The 12,957-nt window shown below is 40.2% G+C and overlaps 1 protein-coding gene across 10 annotated transcripts; it reads right to left on the bottom strand.

Moving 5' to 3' along the window:
- Nucleotides 1-428: 428 nt before the first annotated feature.
- sh3bgr (SH3 domain binding glutamate-rich protein) lies at nt 429-12,733 on the bottom strand. 10 transcript variants are annotated; one of them, XM_044032238.1, is made up of 11 exons: nt 12,559-12,733; nt 11,400-11,585; nt 10,662-10,742; nt 9,496-9,585; nt 6,870-6,932; nt 6,760-6,783; nt 5,646-5,669; nt 5,234-5,260; nt 3,765-3,791; nt 2,172-2,233; nt 429-1,148 (listed from the first exon to the last, which is right to left on the bottom strand). In XM_044032238.1, the coding sequence occupies exons 1-10, from the start codon at nt 12,601-12,603 to the stop codon at nt 2,216-2,218; spliced, it is 585 nt and encodes a 194-aa protein (XP_043888173.1). In that variant the 5' UTR covers nt 12,604-12,733; the 3' UTR covers nt 429-1,148; nt 2,172-2,215. The 10 variants fall into 10 exon arrangements, with proteins under 10 accessions (XP_043888173.1, XP_043888171.1, XP_043888172.1 ...); XM_044032236.1 differs by lacking the exon at nt 3,765-3,791 and adding an exon at nt 2,626-2,679; XM_044032237.1 differs by lacking the exons at nt 3,765-3,791; nt 5,646-5,669 and adding an exon at nt 2,626-2,679.
- Nucleotides 12,734-12,957: the final 224 nt, after the last annotated feature.

Below are 12,957 nucleotides of genomic sequence, written 5' to 3'. Positions count from 1 at the left end.
ATGATGTAATATGTATAACGTCAGTCAATGGGATTTTCTAAATTTACAATTCAAATCAGTTAACATTTACAAGTTTCCATTTGTTTTCGTTTCAGCTCTTATTTTAAACAAAGACGTAAGAGGAAATTCCTTCACTCTTATTCTCCTGTACAATGGTGGTGGGGTTCCTGCGTAAATGACAGGCTATTATAGATATATTTAGCGCATACACAATGTTTAGATGGTGCACAGAGATAACAACAGTAAATGTCTGACCATTTCATCTGTGTCATCTATTAAGAACGCTGCCATCCACCTCAACCCAACATCTCTAGGGACAAGGGATGTGCTTCCTGATGGTCGCCACGCTGTTCAGGCAGCACAATGCTGCATTCATTTATACTGTATATGAACAAGCGTTTAAAATAAAACACAACTGAAACACAGTGTTTCTGATTTTACCAGTCGAATTTATTGCATTTTAAACTGCATCCAGATCTTAAGTCACATGTTTCACCCTTTATTCAACAAAGTGCATTGATTAGACAAAAGTATGGGCAGAAGTAATTGTAGTGGTGATGGAGTAGTTTTGCAAACTTGCAGTGTGTTACCTTTCTCATGTGGCCATTAGCAGTCTGAGGAGTCTGAGTTTGCATTCATACATACAAGACGTCATCAAGGCATGGCATTTTAATAAAAGTACAGAGAAACTTGTAGAGTGAGTTGTGAACCTCGAAAGCTGCGAAGATGCGAGCTAAGGTATGCTGAGGTATTTTCTCTTCGTTCCTTTTGAAAAGGTCACTGCCTCTCTGTGTTAGAAAACTAGAATCTCTTCAACATGAGAAATGTGTTTGACTTTAACAAAACAACTGCTGGTGCATTTTACAAAAGCTACTCGTTAAAAACCAACTGACACCACATGGCTACTCTGCACATTTTCATGACAATATGACTCGACACACAAAATATAAAAATTAAGTCAACAGTGCAGTCAAAGAGGACGGGGGCTGCATATATGGGTTAGGACTTTTTTTGATGTTGCCTTCAAACATATGGCCAGTGGTTTCCAGTGGGGTCCGGAGCAGCCGTGGGGAGTGGGTGACAGGGGCTGACTGAAGATGTCAAGCATAAGGGGCGGGGGACAGAGACGAACAGGAGGCTCCTTCAGGCTGAAATGTAAGAAAAAAAATAAGGTCACACACTTCTGTAGTGGTTGAGGGAGCAACCATCGTGGCTGTGCCCCAACAATCCTCACGTCTCCACAGGCACATGTGAGGCTCACTTAGCAGCTTCCTTTAATGAGGCATGACAGGGGGCTCGTAAGGTTAGGGAGACAGCAAAGGGGAGGGAGAAGCATTTCTGCCATTCCTTCAAAGCCTGCTCTGTTGCTCTTGCGGCTGTGGGTCATAGATGTGTGATGTGCACAGAGAAACTACATGTCAGGCTTTGAAGATCAGGCTTATCAGCAGCAACACTGTCACTGGCTCACAGGGACAACAAAAGGGGGAAGTGTGAGATGTTTGTCTTATAGACCCACAGGCACTGTTAACTTATGGAGACAGTGGTTGCAGTCGCTTGTAAACATGCTGCAGCATTAATTGTTTTCCAAATGACAACCATGGTGAGACGAGGAGAGTTAACTGTACAATATAAAGCCGTGTAGGATTAAAATATGTCTATTGTTCGTTTTTCACAATAAAACCAAAAATTAAAAAAAATTAGTTTTCTCAATATTCAGTGGGTCACGATTCACATTATTAAAGGTAGGTAAAATTGCAGTATCTTATTTCCACAACAATTTCCAACTTGGTAATAAAGTAGTGTGATAATAAGGAGATAATATTACACTCATACCATGTTATTTCCAAACTATTACCCAAAATAATAACCTTATAATAATAATTGCTATAGGATATTTTCAATTTAATACCTTTATATGAAAACATTGGTGAATAAAATTGATTACCTTAAACCCTCAGTTATGAGCCACATACATTTTCAATCACTACCAAGCTTTTACTTGTTCATAAAATAGGTTGTTATATTCAATTGACTTGGTTACTTACATTCATGCCATAGAGTCATGCTGTGATGTTGGCAAACCAGTTATTCCAATGTTGCACTGCCCCCCAGTGGTCAAGCAGAAGCATTAAAACATGACAGGAGTATAAAAATAAAGACTTCTACAGTACCTGGACAGTAGTAAATCAACATCATCTGCATCACGTGGCTTCAACTACTCTGCCTCTTCTTCCTGTAAATAAGGAAAGCAATAATGGATGACACAGATTTGCACATTTAGAAAAAAATCCTAGTAGAAATTAGATGCAAGTGTGTTTGTGTTGTTTTCAGCTCCTTCATCTCTTTGACCACGGTCAAGTGGAAGGGGATTAATGGGATTAGGAAAAAAAGATGGTTTGAAAAAAAAGCAGATTCCCTCTTTCTAAACAAAGAAAAAAAAAGGTGTCTTGCCAGTTACCGTGTTGTTGTCCCTTACACTGTTACAGCCAATGTACAATGTCCTAATAATGTGTATAAAGTCCATCCTTGTCATGAAAGTGAAACAATATATTCTGCAGGCAGGTAAAGCACAGGCAACAGTTCAAACAGACACGACAGACTTTGCTCTTTACGCTGTGATACTACCTGTGTTTCTTCCAACTCTTCTTCTTCTTCTGCTTCTTCTTCTTCTTCTTCTTCCTTTGATGCATTTAAAGGAAAAAGAAAAGATGCGGGTTGTGTAAAGTCATAGTTCTGAATGACACGAAGGTGGGAGGGGCGTCACATATTAGTGGCTGTGGTGATGGGTGGGTTAAAATGGAGAGGTCATCCCAGGAAGTGCAGTTAAAAGTAGCAACAGCAGGAATGTGAGGAAGCTAAGGTGGCGCTAAGAGTGGTGCTTAAGATGGTGCTTAAGATGGTGCACCATTTAAGGTGTTAGCTCATGAAACTATAAGCCCTTTATGTTGTATTTAATTGCTTGTAATCACTCAAGCTGCATTGTCAGTTTCTTGTTGACTGCCTTCTTGAAGTAAACACGCCCGCCGAGGGACAAAGGGAGGTGACATCGCTACCTATAATTAGATTCCGTAATGACTTGAGTCCATCCCGTCATACATCTTGAGGCAGTTAGTACACATAGATCTTTCTGTCTCGTTTTTGATAAGCAAGTGGGAGGAAAACAAAGATTGCACAGTAAGAAACGTTGCTCCATCTCTTCCATCTTCTTTGAAACTTGTCACATCCTCTTTGTTTCAGAGCAAAAAAAAGCCATAACTTTACAAAAAAGACAATAAAAGAAAAGGGTGCGTCCCCCTGTCAGGTTACTGCATCGCCACAATGTGCAGCTGTAAACGGGTTGGAAAAAGGGGCCTTTCTGCATGGAGTTTGCATGGGTTTTCTCTGGGCCCCAGTAAAATGGCCATAGGTGTGAATGTGAGAGTGTATGGTTGTTTTGTCTATATGTTTGCCCTGTGATGGACTGGCGGCCTGTCCAGGGTCTACCACGCCTTTCGCCCTATGTCAGCTGGGATTGGCACCAGCAGTGGTAGAGGATGGATGGATGTCTTGGCAAGCTCAGAGGAAGGCTGAACTAACAACAAATACTGCATCACTGCAGTGACATCTTTTGAATTAAATTCAGTCACACAGATACAAGGTGCACTGAACCACATGATGGAAGAGACAGCTATGTACCTGCAGTCTCTGCGTGTAACCAGCTCATGCATAGATCAAAGTATGATTCACACCATGCAAAACCGTGACATAGAGAAATCCACTTATACCTCTTGTACTTCACCCTCTTCTTCTTCCTATTGGGGGATTTAATCAGTGTCAGAGTTATTCAAGTTATTAAAACAGACCACCTAACTGTCTGCACAGTATATTGGCACTTGTATCTCTGGTAACTAGCTTCATCTCCCTACAGTTAAGTAAAATGCTGTGACAATCAATCATGCTGCACACCATCGGACATTGCTAAAGAAGAAAAGTCCATGCAGCAAACAGAGAGACCACTCCCTCACTGCCTTGTTCGTTTTACTCCTGCAAGAAAGGTTTGAATGACACTGACCGAATAGATGTAAAGTTGTAATGGAAAGAGGGCAAAGCAAAGCAAAGCAGTGAATAAGGAATGATACAGTATCAAGCAGAGGCTGGAATGTTTAATAATAAAGCTCAGTGAAATAACTGAAGTCTGCCAAAGATGGGTGTAGGAGCAGATTTTGTCATATCAGGGCCTACACAGGCACGGGGCCCTTTATAGTGTTTGTTGTCCCCTGGCACTGGCAGCAGTGAGCAGCTCCTCATTATTATCAACACTAATGATAGTGCAAGGAGCGCCTAATTCTTTGTCGTCTTTGTTTTCCTCCCACTTGCTTATTATTTCTTGGGCAGCTCCACTTTTTCCATTTCAGTTCATTTCAATTCGTGCACCACAACAAGGAGTTTGTTTTGCTACCATCTTACAAATCATTTCTGCGCGCACACACACACACACACACACACACACAGTAACAGTTTCCAATGAAGTGGGAACTAGAGTGTGGCCCTGAACCACTCATATCGGCTTAAGCATTCTGATGAAATTTAACTAATTAGACTTAATTAACAAGCGGTCAATAAAAAAACAACTGGGATTCACTGGGATTAATTGGAACACATCGATATTCTGTCCTCTAGGATATGGCAGTGAGTATGAGGCACTGTTCAAATGAATTTTGATGAATTAAAAAGTGAAGGGGCAAAAATAAGTTTTGAACTGCTCACAGGGGAAGTCAAACAACTTTACGTGATTGACATGCTTTTGAGCTAGGGTGAATGTAAAAACAAAATATATAAATGGAATGAGGCGTCAAACCAATGTAACCTAAGTGAGTGACTCTACACAATTAAGTAAATGACATCTTCTTTTTTTAAATAGAGGATTCACTGGTGGTCATAGTATAATCATCACTGAATATATGACAGCATAGGAAGAGCACACACTTGAGATAACGAGCATAACCTCTCGGTATGACCCACAGTGTTGTCATGAATAGTTTATTCTAACTCTTAAAGTTGTTACCACTGATGCCATACTAATCACTGGGCAACGTGATTGGTCCCTTTGGGCCTGACAGCATGGAAATACTAAAAAATTCAGTTTGCTGCATTGGGAGGTGACAAAGGAAGAAAATGACTAAAAAGGTGATAGGAGATTGGAAATAGACAAGACACAGTGAGGAGAAAAAAAAACAACATCACATGAATCTACCTCAAGCTGCCGTAGCTCTTCTTCCTCCTATAAGGAATAACATATTGCACGTCAGCAGGCTGTGTGGGGAGCAAAAGAGCACCACAGGCATGCGCTACAGAAACAACTCCTGATTTAAAATGGAAACTGTGAAGAGACAGTTGAGGTAGTCAGGAAACAGCCACCACAGGACTGGGGAGAGAGGAAGAACACGGTGTTAGCAGAAAGAGAGGTGAAAAAAAGAGTGATGAGGACAAAAAAAGCGGGTCAATGGAGAGGAAATATAAGTAGAGTATACAGATGAGTGAAAATAACAGACAAGATAAGACCCCCCTCCCACCTAAATCAACCAGAGCAGCCTTCCCTGATCTCTGTACCACTACCATCAAACCCACACTGCTGATGAAAGAGATGATCACCGTCGGACAATTACCTCTGACTGCAAATCCTCTTCCTCCTAAAGAGGGCAAACCAAGAGATGGACAGTGGGGAAGGAAATGGTTAAATGTTATATGGTTTACTCCTGAGGAGCATGGCTGCTGTGATAGGCCTCCTGAAACTGACTAACATGCAGCTGCTTTAAGTGGTCAGCCAGTCACTGCCATTTCCAATTTGATCCATTATTTTGTACGTACAGTACATGTAGTAAATGTTGAATAAAAGATGCCAGCTGTATAGGCCATGAAATAAAAATAGTAAAACTGAAATAAGCAGCTACTTCAGAGGAGAAAATAGAACATCAGTAACTTGGGGATAAAAGACAGACCATTAGCAATATAGCTGCCATTCTTCTGCCTGAAACATTATAGATTAGCACTGGATTATTTGATTTGTGAGGACAATACAGTATGTTTTAAAAGTGAGTCAGAAGATTCAAACATTCAATGTAAGCATTAGCACCATACTGTTAAAGCACAGGTTACCTAGAGAGTCTGTAATGCCCATTACTATAATGAGTCAATATTTTAGTTTCAGTCATTATTAATAGAACTGTTTGACAGTGCATTATATGTTAATATATTCATTTGACAGTTAATAGAAACCATATGTTTAGCTCATGTTAGATCAAAGTATGCAGGTGTTGTTGTGGATGTGGATATAGCTGTAGATGAGAGTGCGTAGCAGTGTGTCATATACATTATGTATATACAGTATATACGTATAGTGGTTAACATATGTATTCTCATTTTTATGACAGGTGGTCAAATAAGTTTTGTTAAGCACTTGTATATAAAAGGTTTTTAAAAGAAGGCATGCAGACATGGTTGGGCACTGGTGACGACTGGTCAGATCACTCCATCTGAACCAGCAACTCTACAGCTAAAAGAGGAAAGAGTTGGTTAATGAACATCCTGTATTTGTTTTTCACATGCAATGTATGGTAAGTTCAGTACAGTACAGTGCATGGTGACTGTGTCTACAGTATGGGCTTGAAATAATGAAACAGAAACAGAATTTCTACTGAGCTCTTAATACCACCAATTGTTTGCATTTACTGAAAACACCTTTTGCATTTGGCAAAAAAAAATAACAATGTCCCCTCTTACCCTGTCGTCATCATCAGCTTCGCCCTGTTCAAAGACCAGAAATTCACTGAAACACATGCACACTATTGTTTTTATTTTGTTACGTGCTCATGAGCTTTAAATTGACTCACCTGTTCTTCCTCTTCCTCCACCTCCTCCTCCTCCTCCTCCTCTACCTCATCTGCATGGGCCTGCTAAAAGAGGAGGTGAGACAGTCTTAGAGACGTCAGACTATATGGACAATAGTATACCCTATAAACAGTATTCACTGTGCATTCATACAGAGACACAACATCACTCACAGATCAGGCTAAATCACACTAAGTGGGGTGATTGTAGGACAATACTGACACACACTGAACACAACTGTTTAAGTTGCAGCAGGCAGGATTTCTAGAGAAATAGCTGATGGTGGAAAATGGTCACATTTTGGGATCAGTACTCTCCTGTTTCCTATGCAACAGTCAACCTGTGACTAACTGAATCTCTCCAACTCTGACACTTTCTGCCAATATTAACACATAGTTTATTGCGTTGATTCTCCTTTTTAGGATTCTTTGCAGCATAGGAAGGCTTTGTCGGTGCTGCAGCACCAGAAATAACCGCTATACAGAGTAGATTTAGTGAAACTCCAGTAGCTGAGCTGTGCTAAGCATTGTCAAAGTCTCCTGTCACTCGCTAAAACTGCCTTGTGATTGATCAAAGCCTGAGGCTATAAACATAAGCTGAAGAGCAGAGGAGTTGTTCTCTCTCAGATCGCTTGATTTACATTACACTGAAGGAATATTAAAGAAAAAACTCCTGCCTACTGCATCTTTAATATGGTCTCTATGTGCAAAGTGTCATCAGTAAAAAAAAGGTAGGTGAGAAATTAAGAAAGAATTTAAAACAAAGAGAAACACATAAAAACTTTCAGAAATGCATGAAGAAACAGGTTAAATGGTCGGTGGTGCTAAAGGGACAAACAAAAAAGAAAATGTTAAAAGGGAATTTTGCATATTGTGTGTTAGTGATGGACTGAATCCAGAGAGACGAGAGAAAGAGGTGCAGAACCAGGAAGACGGGAACTTAAAACGGAGGCAAACCCTTGTCAGGAAGGAAAAAGACAACATTAAAGGGGAAAAATAGATGTTGAACAGAGCATTCCAGGAGTGTTAAAAAGGTGAAGGGGAACAGATCATTAAGAACAATCAGGAAGTGGAGGGAGAGGCCAAATGAGAGGAGGCTGAAGCAAATACTGTGAATTTTGTGACTTCATCTTTTACTTCCACTGTCTTCTCCTCCTCCTCCTCCTCCTCCTCCTCTTCTGCAGGAGCCTCATCTCCTTCTTTGGCTTCATCATCTGCAATTTCTTCTTCCGCTACCTCCTCAGCATCATCTGCTGCCTCTGCCTGCTCCTCCTCTTCGTGTGCATTCCCATTGCGCTCCTCCACTGGAACCTCCTTATTGTGAGGTGAAAACAACAACTTGTGATGAAAGGCAACAAAAGATGTGAGTATAAGTTAAAAACAGCACTGAGGAGGTCGGCTCAGAAGTCAGGGAAGTTCTGAAACTACAAGTGCGGAACCTCTACTTCAATGAATTTCTGTGGTCTCTAGGACCCTACGGTCTATGACTTTTGTGAGTGAGAGAGAGTCTTTTGTGTGTTTTACGGTATTTTGGTAAGTTATCTGTTGTATGTCTGTCTTTTGACACGGCGTTACTTGTCTAGACTGCATGCAGGAAACAGCTGTGAGGGGCACATGCAGGCACGTCGTCAGGCAGCTGTTCAGGAAGCGCATGATTGCTGGTGGCAGAAAATCTGCACCATTACTTTTGCAAGGAACCAAAATTGTGATCGATGCTAAGATACAATTGTAAAGTCCTACAGAATGTGCAGGCTTATTTTTAGTAGTAGAAACTTTTCACAGGAGCGTTGTGGTGTTTGCAGCCACAGTGTTGCTTTACATTCTGAAACGCTGAACATGAAAAAGCTTAACGTAACTTAATGTACGAAAACAGTGATCAATCATCAGCAAATTTCTCATGGACATCTCTAGTTACTCTCCAAAAATACCGAAACCCCAATATTATAGATGCTGTCTATGTTAAGCGCTTTCACTTTAGAATGGCCCTTTACTTTAGAATGTCCCTTTACTTTTGTTCAGCTCTAATGTTAGTCATTATTGTGGTGGAAGGAGAGAGAGAGACAGAAGTAGCAGTAAAACATTGGGCGACTGGATTGTCAGTAACCTGGATGAAAATCAAAGATTTGTTACAATCAATACATATCCAACAATAACTGTAACTGTAACTGGTGAGCTATCTTTGTCAGGTCTTCCCATTAACAAGATTTCTATCTTAAATAAAACAAGTAAAATTCTGTGTATGCAGAATTATATTTGTCTTTATATATTAGATGGCTAATCCAGAGTTAAATTATATTCAGTATGTTCTTCGCTATCTTCCGATATGGGCTATAGACCTCTGTACAGTGAGATGAAAGAGAGGAGGGAACTATGAGCTTGCTCCACAACTCTGCGACAGTCTGATGCAGAACCACAGTGTTATAATGATAGCCCCTTACATTGGTACTGTGAAATAAAGAACATTCACTCATGCAAAACAGAAAAAAAGTAGTCAGGTGTGATGACTGGGAAATTACGAATCTGTTCAAAGTGACAGGTTTGGACAGAATGGGAGGATGTTAAGAGACACTGTGTGGAGAAGGAAAAGGTGAGACACAGTGAAGTGAAGCAGAAAAAACAACAGCATTACTGTCGAGTCATCTTGGTTTCCCTCTGCATTCATATCCTTGGCATGGGTCCCGTTCTCCACAATGTGCACCTTATCAGCCTGTTGTGCTTCCTGTGTCGATAAAATGACCGGGTTTGAGATAAATCAGTTCTGCAGAATCCGTCCATGAAATTTTGAATACTGTCAAACCAAAAAATGTTTCTATTTCAACAAATTCAATAGTGAAATATCAGTGAAAGGCTTGGAAAATGACTTGGCTTCAGGCTGAAGAAGTGACATCTGAAATTAAATTCACCATCTCATCGTCCATATGTCACTGTTGTTAACTTGAAATGGTCTGGTTTGAACTGTGACATCTGGTTCAAATATTTAAGCACAGTGTATGTGGCCGACGCACAGCTGCCAGTGAAGTGGTAGAATATATACAGTATACTAGGTATGTTTGCTAGCAATGTTTTTATATTAGTAATAATAAGATATACAGTTGTATTTATCACATTGTTGAATGTATTAAATTCAACATTAAATCTGTATATGTAAGCTTGTTTTGTGTTTTAATTACAGTGGTCTACGTTCTCATTTACTCAATTTTTCAAATTTTCCCATTTTTTTTCTCCAGTCCGACCCCTTCTTAGTTTAGACGTTCATGTTTTGACTCATACGTGTGGAAAAAGGCAAGATTTGTTGGTTCTAGTTTTTTTAGGCTGCCTTTTACTTATTTTATTATATTTTTGTTACTTTTTTGCCGAGACCAGTGGGTACCATATCTCGTTCCTCATGTTCCTTACATGCTGAATGACAAATTAAGCTCCTTCATCCTTGAAGATAGATGTTTGAGATGGTGGACCAACTTGCTGAAGATCTTACAACCGGATTTTATGTATGATATAAACTGTGTGTTTCTCTATAAAGTATGTTGCACTTTGTAGTTGTGCTTTAAATGTTTGTGCAACGTCGTGGTTCACTTTGACTGACTTTGTCAGCATTATGCAAAATACGCTAATTACGAATTCATCAAAAGTGACTATTTTTAACTGAACTGAGCCTATAACTGAAACTCTTCAGCTAACGTTGTATCATTATATTAACAGATCACATCAGAGCAGATTTGCAGCCTGGATGTGGGGAGGAATTGGATTATTATGTTCAGATTATAGTGTAGTTATGATGTAGTTAGTAGGTCTAACCTTTGAGCCAGGAGGAGGAGGCAGCCCCAGGAAAGCATACACCGAGTTATCCTCCTTGGCATTGAAGAATGTCTCGTAGTCCTGCAGGAAAATATAATATGAGACAATTTACCACATAAATACGGCGTTAACTTGTCCAGAGCAGCGAGGGTCATCAATGATGAGTAAAGAAAGGTTTATCTCAGAGATGCATTTCAATTATAATGGCACTTTACTGATCACTTTATTATTTACCCACATGTCCCAATGGTCACATTAACCCTTGGTAAATTGCTGTGGGAATAATACACAACTCCTTATATGGACATCCTGGGGGTGTGTTTATATGTCACATCTTCAGGCTTTACAAAATGTGTTGTTGAGTCAAAGTTAAGATTAATTTTGACATTGCATATTTTTATTATTTGTGCAAAAGTCACAGAATAGAAAGTTTTTCTTTCATTTGTGTGCATAAAAACGGGCCAGGCAAACAAATTTCACAAATTCTGCATGAATTTTCATCAGATTGTCTGTAGGTTGTGCTGACAAATAGGATATAAGACACTTTATATTGCACATTCTTATAGCCTCTGTATATACGTTATAATATATCATGTGGAAAAAAGCAGCCTAAATGCTCTGTTTTCTAAGGGTTAAATGTTATGTTAAGTCTGAGCAGTTTCGCACAGGTGTCCACATTGTGGAGATGCTGACGTGAGTCTTCAGCGTAAGGTGTCCTCACTGTAAATACGTCCTTACCCCACAGTAGCTCTCCTCATTGAAGATCTGAGGGGGCAGTGGGATGCCGTTGGCAGGCTTCATCTCCTCTGGAACGTTCTGCCTCATCCACATGCGGTTATCCTCATTGCAGGCGATGTCCAACTCAGTGTAGTCCACTTTAAGAGCCTCCAGGAAGCCAACCACATCTTGTTGCTTCTTCTTGATCTGGGAAGCAGGTTTTTTTAAGTTTTTATATGCACCTTTTAGTTACAAAGTGCTTTAAAGGACATAAATAAAAGGCAAACAAATGCAGATATACAGGATAGATAGAGACTGGATCAGAATTAAGAATGAATAAATAACACATGGCATTCATAAAATTAAGTTGTGAATTATTTATCAAACAAGTATCTCTTAGAAATAGCTATTTTTACCTGTTCAAAATAAGATTATGTTTCCAAAATTAAAGTAGACAGAAAAGTTATACCATGCACACATTTTCTCTTATCACCATTTATATTGTGAATTGGGTCATGATAGCTTGCCATATTTTAAAAGATGGTCTGATCTATGAAAAGTTTGGGAAACACTGGTGAGAAAGTTTTGCCAATTTGGATTGGGGACTTGTTTTTTTTGTTTTTTTGTTCCATGAATACAGGCAAACCCAGGAGAAACAAAACAGGTCTTTCTCTCTGCAGTGAGACAACAGTCCTGACTCCTGTCCAAGTGGGCCACCATGACACCAGTGGACCAGAGCAAGCTGCTTATGTAGCTTTGCCAAAATGAAACCTGTTTTAAGAGTTCAATCACTGCCCCTGCAGAGATTATCAGCTACCTCATGCATTAAGACATTGACTTCATGCTGAATCTGATCATAAATACAAGTATAAAGGTTGTTAGTTGGGGATAAACTCAGTCTATGCGGTCTAAATCGGGGTCCGTGCCAAAATAAAGTGCGGGTGTCCGTGTTCGAGAAAACTCTGCATGTGAATGAGACCAACCTAAGAAAGCAACATACATAAGCACATGAATCAAGTCATAAACGGGTCAACGGTCTTTTCAATCGGGTTAAATCAGATGCGAGTATCTTTAATTTCAATCGCTGTGGAGTCAGTGAGGGGAAAGTGCTGATCGGTTTACGTGAAGTAGCTATTCTGTTTAAATCATAAGGAATCAGTGTCACAGGGTGGATGCTTACCGCGGTGGATCCCGACGAAGTCGCGAGGAACACTTTGATCACCATTGTTTTAACGTAAATATCAATCAATTCTGTAGAAGGTGCAACAAGTAGGCTCTTAAAGGAGCAGGCAGCCGCCTCTATTATTAGAGCGCAGCCAAGGCATGGCAGTGAGAACACGCGCACACACACACGCGCGCGCACACACACACACGCACACCGCTCAGGCTATTTTTGTCTCCATCAGTGCGGGATTGGTGGGACGTGGTCTCGAGAGCAGGAGCGGCACACAGGCTGATTGGTGACCTCAGCTGTCTGTCTGTGCAGAGGGACAGTGAAGTTAGTCTCCAGCCTCCTGCTGAGTTCATATATGGACAGTCAGAAATAGTCCTGACCAGCACTGTAGGCTGTGAGGCTTTG

This window comes from Solea senegalensis, linkage group LG8 (genome assembly GCF_019176455.1).
Source record: "Solea senegalensis isolate Sse05_10M linkage group LG8, IFAPA_SoseM_1, whole genome shotgun sequence".
Lineage (NCBI taxonomy): Eukaryota > Metazoa > Chordata > Actinopteri > Pleuronectiformes > Soleidae > Solea > Solea senegalensis.
The sequence above is the reverse complement of the archived record's forward strand: the minus strand, read 5'-3'. Positions and strand labels throughout refer to the sequence as shown.